At 37.7% G+C, this 20170-nt stretch overlaps 2 protein-coding genes across 6 annotated transcripts; one reads left to right on the top strand and one right to left on the bottom strand.

Annotated features, from left to right (window-relative positions):
- The first annotated feature begins 779 nt into the window (after positions 1-779).
- On the top strand, positions 780-16507 carry HCF164 (Thioredoxin superfamily protein). Of its 2 annotated transcripts, none has more exons than XM_088719395.2 (5): positions 780-1065; positions 4187-4402; positions 7015-7118; positions 7787-8129; positions 16308-16507. In XM_088719395.2, the coding sequence occupies exons 1-4, from the start codon at positions 883-885 to the stop codon at positions 8067-8069; spliced, it is 786 nt and encodes a 261-aa protein (XP_088575521.1). In that variant the 5' UTR covers positions 780-882; the 3' UTR covers positions 8070-8129; positions 16308-16507. The 2 variants fall into 2 exon arrangements, with proteins under 2 accessions (XP_088575521.1, XP_008792622.2); XM_008794400.5 differs by lacking the exon at positions 16308-16507 and adding an exon at positions 8667-8886.
- On the bottom strand, positions 9953-18748 carry LOC103709171 (tRNA-processing ribonuclease BN). Of its 4 annotated transcripts, none has more exons than XR_015976895.1 (7): positions 18633-18748; positions 18468-18528; positions 17971-18335; positions 16584-16931; positions 16284-16506; positions 12315-12415; positions 10092-10222 (listed from the first exon to the last, which is right to left on the bottom strand). XR_015976895.1 is itself a non-coding variant. In XM_008794399.4 (6 exons), exons 1-5 carry the CDS (start codon positions 18684-18686, stop codon positions 16288-16290), a joined length of 1047 nt encoding a protein of 348 aa, XP_008792621.2. In that variant the 5' UTR covers positions 18687-18748; the 3' UTR covers positions 9953-10222; positions 16284-16287. The 4 variants fall into 4 exon arrangements, 2 of the variants coding, with proteins under 2 accessions (XP_008792621.2, XP_088575520.1); XR_015976896.1 differs by having other exon boundaries at positions 12315-12412; XM_008794399.4 differs by lacking the exon at positions 12315-12415 and having other exon boundaries at positions 9953-10222; positions 16584-16924; positions 17964-18335.
- Between the last annotated feature and the right edge of the window lie 1422 nt (positions 18749-20170).

Genomic DNA, 20170 nt, shown 5'->3' with positions numbered 1-20170 from the left:
ATGTGAACTTGTATCAAACCCCTCTTCATGTTGAAATGATGCATGTATGTACATTTCCTTTATAGCTATGGATGCTTCCTTGCATGCGATCATAATTATCCTCATTTCCTTTACTTGTGCTATTCATATCTAACACTAATAAAAATAAGTTTGGAAAGGAAGATCGAACCAAGAAAAGGCTCATTCAGTCTGTTCTCCTCCTCTTTTTTTTGTTTTCTTCAACAAAATAACATAGACTAAATGTGAAGCAACATAGACTAGTCTTTCAATCAAAATAAAATGTGTAATTTAAGGCCCTGAATTAATTCCAAGCTATATAGATAGCCTAAATCTATATAAATCAATGGAAATAGCAGTATTCGATAACCATATCTCCTTGTTCTCATCTCTTCTTCGTCGCCCTTTCAATGCTATTGCAAGCACCATTGCTTGACCCGGCAATTAGTAGCTACCACCATCTTTATAATCTCTTCTTGCTTCATGCTAGCATGCAACTTGAACTAGATTAATCCAAAAACGCGAACCGACCCAACCATGCTTGGTTGTTAAAATCTTAGTTACCTATCCCAACTTAGAATTTCCATTATGAACAATTCACCTCAAATTGCAGGTCATATCTTTTAGGGTTTAACCCAATCTAGTTTGATCAGCCTAAATTTCACTTCCCAAGATCAGCCCAACATCCCAACATTGCACCACATCACATGTCTTGGGATTGATTGGACCATGTTGGCCAGGTGTGCCGTGGACATCTCGAGACCCCTTTTAAGATCTTGTAGTAATAACCAGTAATTTTATAGAGCACACGGCGAGGGGCGGCCATCATCTTCTTCCTCGAAGCTGAAGCCCCCTCCAAAGAGTTGAGAAACACCAACCGTCTCCATGGCGCGGGTCGCTTCCAACTCTTTCGGCTTTCTTCACGAGCCCCTACCCCGCCTCGACCCGAACCCCCCGCAACGCTCGAGAGCCGCTCTACGCCTCCAATCTAAACCTCATCGCTTCCAAAGCCTCAGAATCCAAGCGAATACCGACCCGATCGATTCCCCCATCCAAACCCCCTCCACGGTAAGAAACTTCAACCACCAATTTATATACAAGATACATGCTATAATCCCAGTTACTTTAGTTCCTATTCGTCTTAGAAGGATCGTTGTGCTCTCGGCAAATGAGTTGTTGAATTATCGGTCATGGACCTCTTTAATCGCGAGTTTTCGCTTGCTGCCAGAGGCAAAAATATTGAAATCGTATCCAAATGCTTGTTAACTGGTTAGATTTATATCTTCCACTGCCCTGACCTGTTAGTGCAGGTCTTGATAATTTTCTCGGGAAATTGGTAGGAGGTGGAGTTCGTTTGCTGTTTTTATTGTGATATCTGCACGATGTGTCTGAAGCCTATCGCTCGTAGCATGTCATTTGAGGCTCATGGCTTTGGTGGTGGGCTTGATTTCGTTCAGGCCGTGTGATGTGGTTTCTTTCTGAGTTTTGGTGGTCAGTCATTTTCTTGAGCCGGATCAGTTTGCTTTTGATGATGGCTGGCAACTAGTTTCCTTCATGCATGATATTGAATTATAAGTTGTCTTTACGTTAAGTAGTCAACAAAGTGCCGAGAAAATTCGTTTTAATATGAATTCTTTCTGCATGGGACGGATAGTTGGCTTGCAGAATTTATTGTCTGGAGTCAATTAACCGAACGAAAGAGCAGGAAATTTTATGAGGTTTTCAATTGAAGGAGAGAAAATCTAGGGAGAAAGTGAAAGAGAGATTGTTTTCAAAATAACAGAGCATGAAGCTTTCACTTTGGTTGTTTATTTGATCTTTTTATTAAATGATCCTGACATGTTCGCAGTGTGTATTTGAGAATTTTTTGTGGAATTTCATCATTATAAAGTATAAGTTGGAGTTGCCGAACCTTTATCCTTATTCACAGGAGAGGGAGAGAGAGAGAGAGAGAGAGAGAGAGAGGTGCTTTCAATATTTAAACTTAGACTTGGTTTTTTTCGTTTTTCTGAACCTTGAAATCATTATTTTAGTCCAAACTGACAGATTGCAGACAGGAAACATGGAGTGGAAAGGGAAGAGGGAATTGCACTGAGATTTAATGGATGGAAGGGTAAATTTATGCTTCTCGGTATTCAGAAAGGCATCAAGAACAGAAAGTGGTGGTCAGCACTGTTGGAGGAAGGGCTTATAAACACATTGAATTGCTGAGATATTGGATAATGATCAGCATAATTTTCAAATCCTTTTTACATCTCCCCAGTGTTTTTATTAAAAAATATTACTGATTTACTGAATTGTGCTTCAAAGTTCTAACACACATATATCCGTGTATGTGTGCATGGAGAAGATATCCAAGGGGTCATATGCCAAGTGATGCTATGCGAAACATCCCCGCCAACTCCTAAGCACACACAGGAAAAAAGAAACCTCATACCTTTTGGCTATGAAGTCCTTCCAACAATTCAAGCATTCCTTTTTCAATGATGATTATTTGATAAGGTCACGAAGTAGATGTCTCCAAATTTCCATGCTGAAATTAACTCTCCCTAAATCCATGTTTTTCTGGAATTTCTTCCAAAGATCATTCTGCTACAATTTAGCATTGTAGGAGATCCAATTTGGTTTTCTGTACATATCTGGAGGATTGATGACTTTCAAAGCAAAATACCATTTTTCATATAGTAACAATGCAACCCCATCATGGCCTACCAAACAATTGATTTCTCCAACTTTACACCCTTATTTTAACCCTCTCTAAATCCATCTATTTCCAGAGTTTCTTTCCAAGACCATAATTTAACATCATGGGAGGTCAGATTTTTCTGTACATATCAGGAAGATCAATGACTTCGGTTAGTGAAAAGCATTCTGCATATAGTGAAAAGTGGAGCTCATTTCAGTGTCCTAGAGTTGATGTGAGACTGTGCATGTTAACCTAGTGCATAAATTACTATTTAACTTCAAAGTTAGCCTTTTGTCTCAAATATTTTTTTTAGCAATGGTGTCAGTGAGTATGAACCAAAATGTTGCATCAAGATCAGCCTTCAGTAGCTTTTTTTCCATTTCTTTGAAACAAAAAACATTTCTGGTCAAGTTGTTATTTCAGAAGAATAGAAAAAGCTCTAAGGTTATAACATTTTTGTGAAGTTTCTCCATACAAGATCTTGATTTTAAACTTTAAAGAGAAATATTTTGCATTGTTCATTTTTCTTTGTCATGCCACTGGTTTCATGGTAAAATTCCCCTTTAGTTCTGGTGTCTCATGCAGATTTTGTGCCTGGTTCGGGTTCATGCTAAGATGTCATCACTCTATAGAAAATTGATGATCATTCAAAGATGCATTTCTAAGCTAAAGTTCTCCTTGAGCTGAATATGTCTATTTATAGGAGAAGAGAGGTGAACATGCTTATTGACTGCATTTTCAAATGATGGGATAGTTTTCCCAGTAGCTTAGACAGTTCAAAACTATGAATTCAAAGACTCAAGATCAAAAAATACAACTTTAGAGAATGCTACATAGTGCAGTCTATCTTGGGATAAATGTTAGCAACAGCTTATTTGTTGGTAAAACTGTGTCAAAATTTTGAACTTTGGTTTGAGTTCAGTTTCCCTGAGAGTGATAAGGATTTTATTATCTTGGCAAATTTGTACCATGCAGTACACAGAAGTACCTCAGTCATGGCTACACAAGCATCTACATTGTAATTTGTAAACCCCATCCCAACTTTTTTGGTCAGTATGAATTTGGACCAGATTATGAAAAGAAAAAAGAAAGAAAAGAAACATGCTATGAAGCATGCCTTACACTTACCATTGCTCAGCATTGAACAAAGAAAGATGCTGAGTAAGTGTTCATTTATTTTTTTCCAGATTTTTTTTTAATTTATTTCTTCAATCCTGAAATTTTCCAAATAAGCCAACATGAAGTGTTCCAAACATGTTTGTTTTTTCTTTAACAAAAATCTAGCTACCTATTTTTGATTTGCAGTCTCATTTATTCAATGGCAACACAATGTTATTATCAATCAAGACAATGATGCTTTTGTTTTTTCAGTTTTTTTGCTAACATAATTCTTGCTTTATGGAAAAGATGTGCATCTTCAATTTTCTTCAAAACTATGGCATACTTGTTTGGTTTGATATCAACTGCTTTCAGTCACTTGATTGCAACTTTTTAGCACCTCAGGATGAGCCAGTTTTCCAGACTGATGTGGTCAAGGATGAAGGACGAACCGCTAGTGTTTCCCAAAAGACTGAATTTGCAGAGTTTCCAAATAAAGATATTAATAGGCGGATTGCTTTGGGCTCTACTGTTGCAGCAGTAGGACTCTTTCTATCAACAAGATTAGAATTTGGAGTCTCTCTTAAAGATCTATCTGCTGCTGCTGTACCCTATGAAGTGGTCAGTTCATCTTCCAGTTTCTTATTTTACATGGTTAAGCATTCTCGTTGCTTTATTTTTCTTACCAGCAATTAAATGATATTTGACCTCCAGTTTAGTATAAAATTCATAGCCTGGAGTTTCTCTCTTCGGCAGTTAGTAGGTATCGAGTGCTAGTACAATATGTTTTCATTGCATTAAACAATCTGGTGTTTTCTGCTGAAATGTTTCTAGTTGTTTTCCTTTATGTTGGTGTGGCATCAAATTAAGATCTTTGCTATGGCTACATGTGCATGATGTCAAATGGTGACAGGGATGAAGGATTCTGTCCGTCCAACATGCTTCATTCCTAGAAAATATGGATGTTGCACCATGAATACATGCACATAAATGAAATCGATGCATATATTATCATGTAGGGTCAGGAATTACCATATGATGAGATGTTTAACAAGATGAAGGAATTTTTACATGATAGTTAATTAAAGAAAGCACATCTGATTTCTGCATCAGAAACTAACATATCATGACTTTTGTATTTTGCCTCATTTAGGTAGTTAGTGTGCAGCTTGACAACAATACTTGGCGTAGTTTGGACTTTATTTTGATGCTTTTAAGCATCTTGGATTATATTAGTTATACTGACATTTCTTGGATCAGAGGTAACCAGAGTTTCAGATTTGCACAATGCAACAAAGGCAAATATAACTAACCTGGCCAGGTAATAGATTTATCCAAACAACACTCTTTTATACCTTGTACTGAGCTTACTGATGGCAGCTTCAGGTTGGCCCACTGCCAGGCTGGGGCCTGACCAAATTATTTATACCTTGGTGTTGGCACTAGGGACATTTGAAATTTGGCATATGGGTGCCTGGTGGCATGACAATGAATGTGTGGCCTCCCATGGATGGCTACCTTGTCACAGGACAATGGCTTGCTCGTGGTTGACAGGTTTGTGAAGATGATGGAGAGGAAAAGGAATAAAGAGGTTTGAAGGAGGGATCTACTTGTGTATACGACCTTTTTTGATTTAGAGATTTTAAAACAGTTAGAAACAATTCTCTCCTTTTAAAATTAATTGGTTTTTATCACTCTAACACTAAGAGAGACATCAACAAGAAAATATCATGTATCAACCATGCCAAAATAAATTATCAATAGAAAAAGAGCATCCTAGCGCACGAGGCTTCCACTATTGCGGGGTTTAGTGAGAGTCAGATGTACGCTGCCATACCCCTGCATGCGAAGAGGTTGTCAATGATACCCAGATCATAATGGAGAAATCTTACCATTTCGACAATGCTTGCCCTCAAATTATCAATGTATTCAACCCAAATCCCAAGAGTGTTTAATTAACTAAATTTAATATTAAATTATCAATGTATATAATATTAAATTAAGTTAAATAAAAACTCTTGGGCTTTTGGGTTACATGAGCAGTACCTTGCATAAAACATTTCAAGCCTTAACATTTATGCCCAGCTAGACTCAAAGCCTTGAATTGCTTATCCTGCAGGCTGGCCCAAGACTGTTTCTAGCCATACTTAGTAGTAGTTCTACAAAAAGGATGGAGAGAGAGGGATTGAGATGTCTTTTGCTAGGGCTGTACCATATTGGATAAAGTGAAAATATGCCTTATTATTTTGCATGATTATTTTTACCATTGAGACTTACATGATGCTGCAAAAGTAAGATATTAATTAATATGTATCAAAATGTAAGGTAGTATAGAGGGCAATGAGCATAAGATAATCACTTAGCATAAATGTGGATATTGACGTAGTGTGTGGTAAATCAGGAAGGTATATCTATAAAGGAGAGTGGTATTGGAAGTTAGGAGTAATTATAGACAATAGAACGAGGAAAACTGCTTGTGATAGTTATGTTGAGTAGTGCGGTCAAGTGGCAGCCTCGGTGAGGAGGTGATCTCAGATACATCTTAAAGAGCCTTAGGGGAGACCAAGAAGGAGGTGATCTCAGTTACATCTTAAAGAGCCTTAGGGGAGACCAAGAAGATTTAGATGCATGTGCTAGAAAAAAATGATTTGAGCACCTGACCTTGGGAGAGGAAGATGCCTATGCAGTGTTTGCCACTTCTGTTTACTCATTATATAGAAACCAAGAATGTATCTTGTGTGTGCAAGCTCGCATTCTTACCAATGTGGTTTCTTGAACGCTTTTGTGTGTGTTCTTTAAGGTCTCCAAAGTCTAGGAAATGCTAAGACAATGCATGGGAAACCTTGGGGAAATGAATGCCATCACAAGCAATCCTAGAGGAACCTGAGAATTGCTTCTTGGATGATTGCTCATGTGAATCCCAAAATTCCATGTGTCTTTTTTCTTTTACTTTCTGAAACATTAAGAATATTCTTTTTATATGTATGGCTTTTGCATGTTTACCAAAAGTAAACTATTCTATCACCAGAATGCACTTGCAGAAGGGCTAGAGCTTGGTCATTTTCCAAGGAATTAAGCTAGTGCTCGCAAAATATCAGAAGGGTTCTGCTAGTGCTTTTAGTCTCCTTTGGAAGCACATAACTATAATCAAGAAGCTTGTTCCATAGTTTTATCTCCTAAATACAATTTGTCTTTGTTCCTCGTAATAGCTGTTACTTTCTGCTTGTTTGCAGGCTCTTTCAAATGGAATGCCCACTGTCGTCGAGTTTTATGCAGATTGGTGTGAAGTTTGTCGCGAATTAGCTCCAGATATTTATAAAGTTGAGCAGCAGTACAAGTAATCTTTTGAATTCTGGGACTATAGCTCCAGATATTTATGGAGTTCAGCAGCAGTACAAATCGTAGTAGTAGTAGTATGATACTTGAATGACATAGACATTTAACTGATTAACTGCTTGCCTTTTTAAACTTGATTTGCATATGAGCTTGTATCTGAACACTACCTGAGTTATCATTTCTGTATTCAAGTCTCTCCATTCTCCAAGCATTGACTTTTTACGTTTGCTATTACTGCAGAAGACGAACTTCAATTAAAAAATTTCCACGTGCAAATGTTGACTTATTTTTTAATTTCTTTTTTAACCCTTTTTTTTCATGTCAAGTCGTGATACATTAAAGATGGCATAGTATTCGTTATTGTATAATACTTGAATTGACATAGACATTGCAACTGCTAAAGTGCTTGTCTTTTTAAAACTTAATTTCTGGTATTAAATTGTACGCTAACTCTATCCGAGTTCTAATTTCTGTACTACCGACTTTCTGCTGTCTCCCAGCTTTGAGTTTCTAGCTTTGCAATGACTGTAGAAGATAAACTCCAACATAACATTTTCCATGTGCAAATTAGTAGACTATGAATATATTAGTTGTGGCTTTATTTTCTTGTTTGAGATCTTACATTTTTCATCTTCATTTGAAATATATTAACATGACCTTGTTTTTCAGAGACCGCGTGAATTTTGTTATGTTGAATGTTGATAACACAAAGTGGGAGCAGGAGCTTGATGAGTTTGGAGTGGAGGGCATCCCCCATTTTGCCTTCTTGGATAAAGATGGCAATGAGGAGGGGAATGTTGTGGGCCGACTTCCAAAGCAATATATTCTTGAGAATGTTGCTGCCCTTGCCAATGGTGAACCCACAGTACCTCATGCCCGAGTTGTCGGTCAGTACTCTAGTGCAGAATCCAGAAAAGTGCATCAAGTTGTTGATCCTAGAAACCATGGTTAGGTATGCTTTACATTGTTGATAGCTGCTCAGCGCCAGTTGGAATATCAAGTTCAGATACAGGTATTTTGTTGCTTTCTCCTATACGGTCACTGTGAATGCAAGTATGCACAGTATCAGTTCTACAGAGCATTTAAGAATCAAGCAGTATAAGAGGTTTTTTTTTATTTTTATAGAGCCTGATATTTACATATTTTAATCTTTGTGGAACAGCTGATCATATCCACTGAGATCCTGATAAAAGACTCTAAATCGCACCGTTTGATTATCTCCGTGCAGGAATCGATTGATAAGTTAAAAAAATAAATAAAATACATAATCCTAGAGTCAAAAGATAAAATAAATAAAATACAGAATTCTAGAGCCATCTATCTTTTGAAATCATTTTTGAGTTCCTTTGCGAGTGGTGGCATCAATGGTTTCCATCCATGTCTTGTCCTAATAAGAAGTTATACTGCTTTATGAGAAATTCCTCGTATCTTGTCCTATTAGGATGCTTAGGAATAAACTGCTTTTTGAGAAATTCCTCTAGTTATGATGTTTAGCTCTTAGCTCTTGCTTCTTATGCTTGACTATATTTAAAATGTCCTGTTTCCACAGGCTTCAGTTCTAGATCTATTTGCTGCCGAAATCGGGAAATGCTTTCCTGTTATGGAAGAGAACAGACTCATTTGCTGTACAATTCACCTTATTAACATTTGTTGTGACACCTTCTGTTCTATTAAGATTTTATTGCACTAGCAGTCTGTTCATAATGGTAATTGAAATGTTAAAAGCACCGACTAAGTTCTATGAGGAATGTGATGATTCACAAGTTTTATATGTAATAGCAGGCAGCGTGGTGAAGCAGGGCAGGTGTCACTGCTTTGTGTGCGCTAAAAGAACGGTCTAGGATAAGACCAGTGAAAATAATGGACATTGAGTTGAACTAGTTCCTTGAGAGCTGCATCAAATAAACACTGCACAATTTGGTTAAGAAAAGTATAAATCGTCATCAAGGAATTACTAGGTGGTTAGTTGTATGCTCACCGTTGTCGATATGATATTTGCAATTATGTTCTATTAACCTATAATGTATTTTCCTTCTAAACTTTATTCTCTAACAATTGCTTCTTAGTTATTAGCAGTGTCAAACGGTAGATTACTCCATTACAAAACTGCATCCCTCTCTCTCTCTCTCTACACATTTTAGCTTAAATTGTAAGGTACTGTACACTGCATCACCCCAAGCAAGCAGCGGTATATAGTTAGGCTTGATTGTTGCCAAACAGATAAGTGCATGCAATAGGGGGCACAATGCACATGATCTTAAAGCTAACAACTTGTACTCTAAATAAATAAACAAATACAAATTTAACTTGATTTCTCAGGCTTGCATTTGATTTGAGAGGTCAAGGGACGAGGAGGAAAGTCCTTTGCTCCCGCAATCTAAACATCTTCAAAAATGCAAAAGCTATCAATTGTGGATTTCATGTAGTTGCCAGGTGATGTGTGGAGGAGACAACTGCTTGGATTGCTATAGTATCCTTTTCAAAAAGAAAATGGCACATCCCTACCCAAAAATAGCATACAAATGTGCAATCTATGGAGGAGTTTACATATTGGCAATGAGGTGGTTGCTCGTGCAATCTATGTTGAAAGAAATCTAGTGAAAACTCAAGCAGGGGGTGAAGTCATAATAGCGAAACTGGGTTCATGAAAACACCCTTCACCCACTTTTTCCCCATTCTTCAGAAAAAAAAAAATGATTTGCCCGCAAAGTCCATGCATAAGCAAAATTTGCTGTTGTGCATAAAAACTAACTTTTCTAGTACATAAACAAGATCAAGGACAGGCAGTCAGATAAAAAATGTGATGTACAATGGAGAAAATGGACTAATTTCGTAGATATGAAGGCTATCTTTTTATCAGAAAGATGATAATTAAAATTCTGTTCTTTACAAAGCACAGGTTATATGAGAACCATCAAAGGCAAATATAATGCTGCAATACAAATCAAGGGGCCCTTGAGGCCATAATTTTGCAGCTGGCTGTAACCTCTCTTGTTGAGGACCAAGGCAAAGTGGCAAAGAATGACACTGAGAACCATTTTTCGCTTCCAATTAGTTCCATTTCAGGACTGACAGTCTCCGTGACAAGTGAAGTTAGCCAACAATCTGCAATAAGTATCATTAGAAATCAACTCAGAATCAAATCCCATAAGTGAACAAGCAATTACAATGGTGAAAATAAATATTGTCAGAAAGTTGGTCAAATATTAATTTGTAAGTTCAAAAAGGTTATAATCAGAATTTCAACGCCATCTTTTCTGGATGAAAACTTGAAATTTAAATGTTTCTACGTTTTAGAGAGCATACTTAACACATCAAGAATTTTGACACTTCAATTTGTGCCAATAGAAATTTTGCAGGTTTGCAGATTTATGAAGGAAGACTAAGCTTCATTTTCAAAAAAACATCCTAAAAAAAAAAATAAATCGGGTCCACACAAGATGTACGTAATTTTTCTGAAGTTTCAATGGAATGGCAATGGCTATAATCTGCAATACTAATTAGCAGTTTGGTTGCCTCCAGTTCATGGTTTCATGTTAATACTTGGACGGTGGGTGATTAAACAGGACCAGGATGATAACCCAACCCAACTCCACTCCCTATCCCCAAAAGAACAATTTTTTTTTTTTAAAAAAAAAAAAGACTCCCCCAGATCCGGTCACCAGCCCTTCCACCTTGCACAGACAGCTGGAGCATTGAGACAAGACCCCTCCAGTTCAGACACAAACTGGAGATGATCTGGACTCATTAATTGGGTATGTTATATCATCACATCTTCGACCAAAAGAAACAGGTTGATACAAACAATGTAGCTAGTGTTCGGAAAAATGTGAACCATAGAAAGGACCATATAATATGCATGATTCGTATACTGATGAGTGGGGAAACTGGTCCAGAGCTGAAAATTAATCAAATGCAATGATGGTCAGATCTTGGCTTAAACCCAGTGAAAAATGATTTTCAGGATTCGACAGGCAAGAGAAACATATCAATAAAGCAAATTATGGATTTTGATTGAAAGGGACAAGTTTAACGATAAAAGCTAATTGATCTTCTTTAAATCAAGAGCTTCAATAATCCTGGGTTTTGCATGCAAACCAACTATGACACCAAAGACTATGCAACCTATACTCTAATATCTGTAGCACCTATCTGATCCAATGTTGCAAAAATATATCAGCATAGTTATTCCCACAATAACAGAGCCTACTAGGAAACAAAAGAACTCTCCTTTATATTGGAAAAAGGTAAAAAGCCTCTCTCTTCAGTCATTTGCCCCAACCAAACCAGTTTGGATGGAAGAAAACATTTCTCTATGCCCCTTTTAGCTAGGCGACAACTACAATACAACTATCTATTCTGTTCTTTCTACAATACTAAATAACCAGCAAAGGTAGCCCATTCCCAAGCAGAAAATAGACCCCAAAAGAATAAGCTACTCAATGCTTCACTTCAAAGAGAGCATAAGCCATCGCATTCGAACCTATGGAAGAATCTTAGCTTTGGTCATCTTTCTCCACACAAAAAAGAAAGATAAGGATGCTGCTTTAAAAAGGATAAGAAAATTTGATTCCTGTCATCGTTTATCTTATGTCTTCCAAACAAACCCTATGCTGGACATGTTCAAGACAAATCCATCAGTAGCAGATATCTTCCCATCAACATGTTGCTTTTGACATAACCAGGTATACATTTGGACAGGAGTATTAAGACAGGCAGTCCCTGGTCGGTAGAGATCCTAACAGCTTAGGCAACAAGGTGGGCTGCCTAGTGACTTAGGCTTTCCATCCTTGGAGAGGTGGGGAAGACAAAAATGGCCAACAAAAGTATAATACAATAAGCTCGCTCTCTCTCTCTCTCTCTCTCTCTCTCTCTCTCTCTCTCTCGCATGCCTATAACCAAACCAAGATTGATCAAGCTTGGATCTTTGCAAGCTCCACTTGGAATTAACTTCAAGGATGAAGTTTAGTGTCAAGCTTGTCTCGTTTATTGTTTGAACAAGATCAATCTCAAATCAGAGGAATCAAAAGCATGCACATTTTAGTATTCACTTTATAAAAATTGTATAATCTAAAATGATAAATAAATAAGAGATTGGAAAAAGTCAACGATATGCTGTCACGAATATAAAAGGACATTACCAATTATGATCCCAGCAATCTAGGGTTTTGGAGGGTAAACTAGAGACAGATCTAACCTTTGGCATTTTTCGCACAAAGTAGCTACCTAAAGACTCAAATCTGCACCATTGCATTTGCCAGCCCTAGCCTTTTACCATGGCACCAAGCAATGGCCCTGCTGTCATGCAAAATGATATAAAGAAAAGATCAGCAACTGCACAGCGAATGGTGCTAATAACTAGTTTTAATTTTTTTTCTTCCCAACCCCACCCCCTTTTTCATTACATTGGCGCACAGTAGTTTGATTCACGAATGCCATTTTTTTTAAAGATATTCTGATTCCAAATTGAACTGAACACAGTCCTATTTCAATTATCTTGATATCCCTAAGTCAAGCTGAAATCGAACTTGTTAGGCCTTAAGACAACCTTGAATAGAGCCTGTTTTTTTGACTTGATTCTGACAATTAAAATAATTTCTAAGTGCGCTTTGTGTTAAATCTTTGATAAAGGATTTAATGATTTCAAAATCCATGACGGATAATCCAAATGGTCCGACCATTGATGAGTGTTCCGACATAACATTTGCAAATATGTTGCAAGGACCACTTTTTTGGATTATTTACACAGGTTAATTTCCATGCTTCATTGCACAAGCTTATGAATTTGCCCTTGGTCCTTGCCATCTTGATTACGGTTTAATATTTCTTTGCTTGGTGGATTTTGCTATCTTTTGGTCCTTGCCCCTTTAAGATTCCACATGCAAGACTACTTATCAACAATTTTCAATCAGCTTGGTGTTATGATTTGTCAGTATGTTGCTCAGCATATTACAGTTCATCCCTTTAGCTCAGGGTAAGTCATCTTAATAAACTCTTGATGCTCTCCAAATATTAATGAATGTGGACTTTAATTGAGCTGATTTTACTCAAAATATGAACTGGTTTTAAGAACCATCATCTGCTATTTGACTTTTATCTTAGCAGTTTTTCTCCACTTCCTAGAGACTACAAATTCTCCAGTTGGCCATACCATATTTGCATGCAACTCAATTTTTTTTTAAAAAAAAGAAAGAGAAAGAAAGAAAGAAAGACAACTAACAAAGTTGAGCATGTCATTTACCCATCTTATTAGAGAGACATGTCACTAGTTTTATTTAGGATTGTGGTAAAGTAATTGCCATCTTCAGGAATCATTTTGAGTTGAACTTTGACCATTATATAAATTTTTGTGACTCTATATACATATTATTGTCTCTTGGTTGCTTGATTATTTATTTGAACAAAATACTTAGAAAGATATATAGGTAAGTGATAGATGATAAGGGTATAAATATCGTTTATCCATATTGTGCCAAAAAGCAACCTTATTTTTTTGTCATACACTCATACTACAACCAAACAACACAATTAGTTAAAGCCAGGCAGGAATAAGAATTCCTAGCCAAATAAAAATAAGCATAACTTGTGAAGTAACTACAACAAGCATGACTTTCACTAGTCCAATTTTTCTTACTCTCCAACAAGAAGCACCCCTAAAACCAACGTTTAATGTACCACCCCAAACCTCCTGGTTCTAGGCATATTGTACTGTACCAAGGGCAAACCAACACGATTTCACCCCAAAATTCGAGAACTCGAGCGTGGACGAGGAAGGAGAGAGAGAGAAAAAGAGTGAGAAAGAAGGGGAGGGAGGGAGAGGGAAGGGGAGGGAGGGAGAGGGGGAAGGGGAGGGAGGGAGGCTGCTCGGAAAGAGGGAGAAAGGGCTTAGAAGCCCCATGCCCCCGCGGTTTCGTTTTGAAACAGGGGGCCTATTTACTTTTTGCCAATTTTTTAATTGAAGTCGACAAATGGTTTGCCGATTTCAGTTCAAAAAATTCAAAAAATAAAAGTTCACCCCTAGAACGGTATGGTACGAATCCGTACCATACCCATTCTGATCACCGACCAACACGGGTTCTGGTATCAATTCGACGAACCTTTCCTAGAACTCTTATTTTTTCCATTTTTTTCATTTTTTTCATATACACTGAACTTTTATGAATTGGCCTTTTGTAGATGTCCAACAAAATTCCAAATTCTTGTCATGAGACTCAACCACCTTCTTCAACTTTTATCGCAACTATTGGTATTTGTTTCCAATTGGTGTTGCTATTTGAGATGCCTAGAACTAGGGGGTAACAATGGGTCAAAGAAGGTTGGGTTCGGATAGGGGGTTGTGTTCGAGTTAAAAAAAAATCTCAAGCCATAAGACCTATCTATAATCAGTTTGCAAAGTGTAAAGAGTAAACCCATGCCAGCCCATTTATTTTACATAAACACGTATCCATCCATCAACCTATTTGTCATTCATCAATCATATAAAACTAAAAAAGTAAAGCAAAACATGGTAATCAAAGATCCCAAACAAGTTCAAATTTAACTTCAAAGATACCATCATAATACCAATGAATTGAAGAATTTAAGATATATGATAGTCACAAACTAATTAAAAATAAAACTAGCTAAAATGCATTTACTCAAAAAAAAAAGTAACTAAAATGCAATCTCACATCCTCAAACCCCATGGTCCACCCTATCTGTCACTCTCTATAATCCTTTTTCTTTTGGGTGAACCAAGCCACATGAAAAAAAATTAGAGATCTATTAAGCTAGTTCCCCATCAATTCAACCATGGAGGCCAATCTAGTCTAGGGGGCTAAAACCAAACCCAACCATTTATAATTTAGTTGATTAAAAGTTGACCGGAAAGCGAGCCAACTTTAAGTAAAAAAAAAAAGGATTTTTTACATGGATACCCTTCTAAATATCAGATTTTGTATGAATATTCTTCCAAAATTGATATTTGCATGTATAACCTCGTAAAACTCTGTTATTGTACAAATGCCCCTAATATAACAGTTATTCTAACGGTGTTAAGAAAAATCATATTTATATTAATTAAACATAAAATAAAATTTTAAAATTATGCTATTGTCCTTGTCTTTTTCTCCTGCTATTGGGATCGCGATCTATTTGCACATCTACCCATTAAGGATATTTTAATCATTTTAATTTGAAACTGTTAATTTTTTTTACGTCGTTAGATAACATGGGTACAAATGCAAAAACAAGAATAAAAAAAGATAGAATAGCAAAACAAGTGTTTTACGAGAGTATATATGCAAATATCAATTTGGAAGGGTATTCATGCAAAAAATCCTAAAAAAAACAAACTAAACTAATTTATTCTGGGTGGATTCAGGCTATGTGGGTTAGATTTTGCTGCCCCCACCAAGAACCATCATTCTATGACTACATATTTAATCGACCTTCCTGATATAATGTCAATTATCTTGTCAAAGACTTATGAAAGTCTTACTAGCTCATAATTATGGATTGTCAAAGTTACAACTGCTACAATCTGATTGATTATAGGCCATGCAGATAGAGGCCTCTTTTAGATCTTGGGCCAAACTTGCAACAAATGTATGCCTATCACTCATAGTATAGCTCCTACTGTTATCATGCCCATTAACCTAAGGACTTTCCTCCCACCAACATGTGTACCCTCATAATGTTCTTCCATCAGTTACTTCACTGGCCATCTTGAGCAAAACAGAGACATTGTATTCTGCATGCATTATAGCACATGCGTGTCAGTGGTATTCTTCACCTAATTATCCCTTACTTGTGAGACTTTGTATGTGATCTTCATATTATAGGCACTGAATATGGATTTTATGGACATGCTGTATGATGATGTACTCACAGGTAGTCAACACTCTGTTGTAACTATGTATGTTTGACTTTACACCTTAGTGAAATCATGCATCAGCATATGCTGCTCAAGTTTCTGTAGATCATACTAAGGAGAAAACCCAGCCTAATTAGGATACAAATTTAAGAATTCCGCTCTGCTGACCTGCGAGAAAGAAGGCTGCAAACTCCATGGTTCATATTACTTAGGTTTGTAATTTTTCTGTAATTTGTTAATGCCACCAACGTCATGTACTACACAAGTTTTACATATGTGCATATAAAAGCAGAGATTATATTCTGTACTTACACATTTAGTAGTTCTCTGCCACAGGTCTAGAAGGGAAGAGTCTTAGAAGAAATGTAGTCAAGGACCACAAACAAACAACACCAAGGACTTGCAGAACAGCTAGCATGGAAACCAATGTTCCACCTATTTCCATTAACGCAGGGGTCACAGAGGATCCTCTCATTGAGAACATCAATTTTTCAATAAAATGTGCTCCTTTATTTAACTGAAACAATCTATAAACCTGCAAAATTAAATGAGTCGTGTCTTAAAATTTTCTACCAAGCACAGATGGTTCAAATAGATATGCAGGTTACATACCTCAAAAATAATTGGCAATATAGGCCAACAAGATGAACCACGCCTGTTGAGGTGCATCTCGAATGCAAATTGAGCTGCACATCCCAGTAGAAATGGAGCAACTGCAACCACAGCTGGGAGACCAATAACTGGCCAAGCAACATATACAGCAAGAATAGGAGCAAACACCTTGAAACCCATGGTGAAGAACGCAGAAGACAAGTATCCTTTGAGGCCTGTGATGAGGCTCCATCTCTTAGAGCTGAAGTCAAGATATGGTCGCTGTACATGATCTGTTATAGATAGAAATGCAGCGAGCCCAACATAAAATATGACCTCTGAGGACAATGACGCTACAATTTCTGCAAGGTTGCAGTAAAAATTGTAAATCAAAATCAATACAATATCTAAGTGAGCCACTAAAATCAAAATAAGACATTCTTGAAAGCACAAAAAGAAAAAAAATTGAGACTTTTTGCTTAAGCAGTAGAAAAGTATTTTCTAGTTGAAATCTATTACTGATAATTATTGCATAGTTATGGAGTATCTCATAGGACTGAAAAATATTTCTGGAAGATTGGAACAGTTATATTTTTACAATTAGTATGATTATGATAAAATTTCTTATATTCCCTCTCATTTCACTAATCCCTGAATTATTCTCAACTTCTGCCAAAATTTTCGGTCTCTGAGCCTAGCTGTTCACTTTCCACAACTCAAATTTATAAATGATACAGATTTGAGCTTCATCAACAAAGATCAATCTGAAAGATGGTTGTTGTCTCCAAAATTCTTTGTTTTACATATTTCAATAACAAGGATTGATAATTGATGACAACAATTATTGCCCATCATAAAATCTATTCGAAGTTTGGTGGAATATCAAATTTAGGGGAGGGGTGGGGGAAGAACAGATGACGGTGGTTCTAAGCTACCAGATTTTTGGCTGTCTTTGAAGTATGAAGCATAGTGTCCAAAAATGATGAAATCATTAGAAATATAGTCAGAAGATTGGCAGAATGGTTACTAGATTAAATTGCAATTGAATTCATGTACCAATAATGCGAAACCTAAAGGTAAAATGGCAAATCCCCTGCATAAGAGAAAAACACAGAGGAAAATCAACAGAACAACAAATTTATATTCCAATACCAAAACAACTTGCAAGATAACTAACACTTTACCAGAACAAAACTTATAAGAAACCAATACCAATCAAAACCTATTCATTATAAAAAATTCAATCTCTAGCAGAAGAATCAGAGCCAAAACAACAATGCACTGGATGATAAAATCAGTATCCAAATTAACAAAAAACTACCAGTAGTCAAATAAGGCTGCAGAAAAGAATTTAATTTCTTTCGGTAGATGCTGAAAAAATGAAATGAAACGATGAAATACCTGCAAGAATCTCATCTTTGAGTAGCATTTCAATAGCATTGCCAAGGAAAAATTGGGGAAGTACCAGTGACGATATCAATGCGAGCGGGCCGACAGCCCAAACGTACGACCCTGTACCATCCTTGAAAGGAGAAGAAACCAATTTCCTCTCTTCCAACAGCTGGTGGGTCAGTCCACAGAAAGAAACTGAACCCGACTTCCCGCGGAAGGGGTCCAAACCGATCCTCCCAACAGACCCAGACCTTCGAACCACATCGGAATTCGGAGTGCCCACCATGGAGCTAGCATTTGAATTGGGAATGGAGAGAACCACCTTTTTCACTCCATGAGAATTCTCCGAGTCGGGCAAAAGGGAGAACACCTTACTTTCCCCTTGAGGAGTTTTAGTGGAAAATTCCCAATAAGAATGGAACCAAGATTACATTGCCAAAAATATGAATGAAGATGGATGTTTTTTATAGAAAAAAAACCTTCTTGAGAGAAATCCAAAGTGAAAAGAGGTACCTTTAGAAGCATTTCCAGGTCGAAATCTGACGTTCTTCCACCCGAAATTACGGAGAGATACCTGGAATCAGATAAAAGAAAGACGGAAAAGGATCAGAAATCTAACAATCATTTAAAAACGGAAAGGGAATTTAGTGCTTAGAGGGTTATGAGAAGAGTACTTACGTTGGTGGAAGAATGAGGGATGGGGTGAGAGCAGCAAACGGACTGGACTTGCATTCCCCTCGTCGTCTGCTCTTCGTTGCTGTGGAATGTGGATTGCCTTCCACCCTTTAAAGTTTAAACCCTAGTAAAATCTTAACCCCCCGGACCTAGCGGGTCGGGTAAAAACTGATTCGACCCGTACCCGATCTGATGTGGACCTGAGCTTGGTCAGTTGGTCCTAGTTCACAGAAACATGGGTCTTGTATGGGCCTTGTATGGGCCCTAAAAGGCGACCCAAGATTAAATCTGGATGCGTCTTCTAGGTAGGGAACAAATTGGGGGGGAAAAAATGTACTCCAAGATCTGCATTCTATTTAGATATCTTACTCTCCTGGTATCTCAAATAATTGTTCATTTGCCCATTTGCTAGCTAACATGTTATCGATGAACTTTATACGATCTCCTTTTCCCTTTTTTTTTTCTGCTTGTTATTGAATTGAAAAGGAATTACTCAACTTGTGAAGGGATGATTCAGTAAAATTGTTTATGAAATTTGTATCAAAAGAAGAAAAAAAAAGAGAGAATGATGATGAAGAAAGAGTGGGCGGGCGAGGGAAACCTAGTAGCTATCTGGGTTCCCACAAGGGGGCTGGGGCGAGAGGGACCAGTGCATGCAGGCCATCCGACGATGGTCGAGTAGTCCCCAGTTGCGTCATATGGCTTTTGAAGTGACTTGCATCACCCACCAGATTTGGTTGGCTAGAAATGCTCGGACTTTCGGTGAATGTAGCTTGTCTCTACGGCTTGTGGTGGAGCGCGACTGAATACAGGCAGCGGAGTTCTTTAGGATTACCCCTGTAGGCGGGTCTTTGATAGCTCGGAATATCTGAAACTCTCATTATGCTCAGGTAATACTACGATAGTATTCTTCACCTAGGAGCCTCCACCCCCAAGCTTCCTCAAGGTCAACTTTAATGGGTAGTACTAGATGGAGGGTATAGTGGGGGCGCGGGCTTCGTGATTAGGGACTCGCGCTCGAGGGTGGTGGCGGCTGGCGGTTGTCAGCTGTCAGATACCACGGTTCCTGGAGCTGAGCTGTGTGCGGTTTGGGCGGACATTCGCTATACTCACCGGGTTTTGCAGGCCAACTCCATCATTGTGGAGGGTGACTCAATCACAATGATAGGTTGGATCCAGGGGATCCGAGTGGCCTGAGTGGAGACCACCTCCCTACTTTGGGACATTTGGTCGATAGGCAGGGACGGAATGGCCTGTCAGGCTAAACACACCTTTCCAGAGACCAACAGTGTTGCGGACTGGGTGGCTGCTTATGCAGCCAATCACTTCGGTGGCAACCTGTGGACTCGGGGAGAGGATTTGCCTAGGGCATTCCGTGATATTCTGTTTTTTGATTTTGTTGGGTGTGTTCGGACTCGGATAGTATGACCTATCCATCTTAGCAAAAAAAAGAAAAGAAAGAAAGAAAATGGCATATGATTCATGTTAACTAACTATTTGATTCAGGAGAATCCCTAGACCTATTTTAGAGTGCTTTGACC

Source organism: Phoenix dactylifera, chromosome 1 (genome assembly GCF_051530095.1).
Source record: "Phoenix dactylifera cultivar Ajwa chromosome 1, Ajwa_hap1_PhDact_Kaust_v1.1, whole genome shotgun sequence".
Taxonomy (NCBI): domain Eukaryota; kingdom Viridiplantae; phylum Streptophyta; class Magnoliopsida; order Arecales; family Arecaceae; genus Phoenix; species Phoenix dactylifera.
The sequence above is the reverse complement of the archived record's forward strand: the minus strand, read 5'-3'. Positions and strand labels throughout refer to the sequence as shown.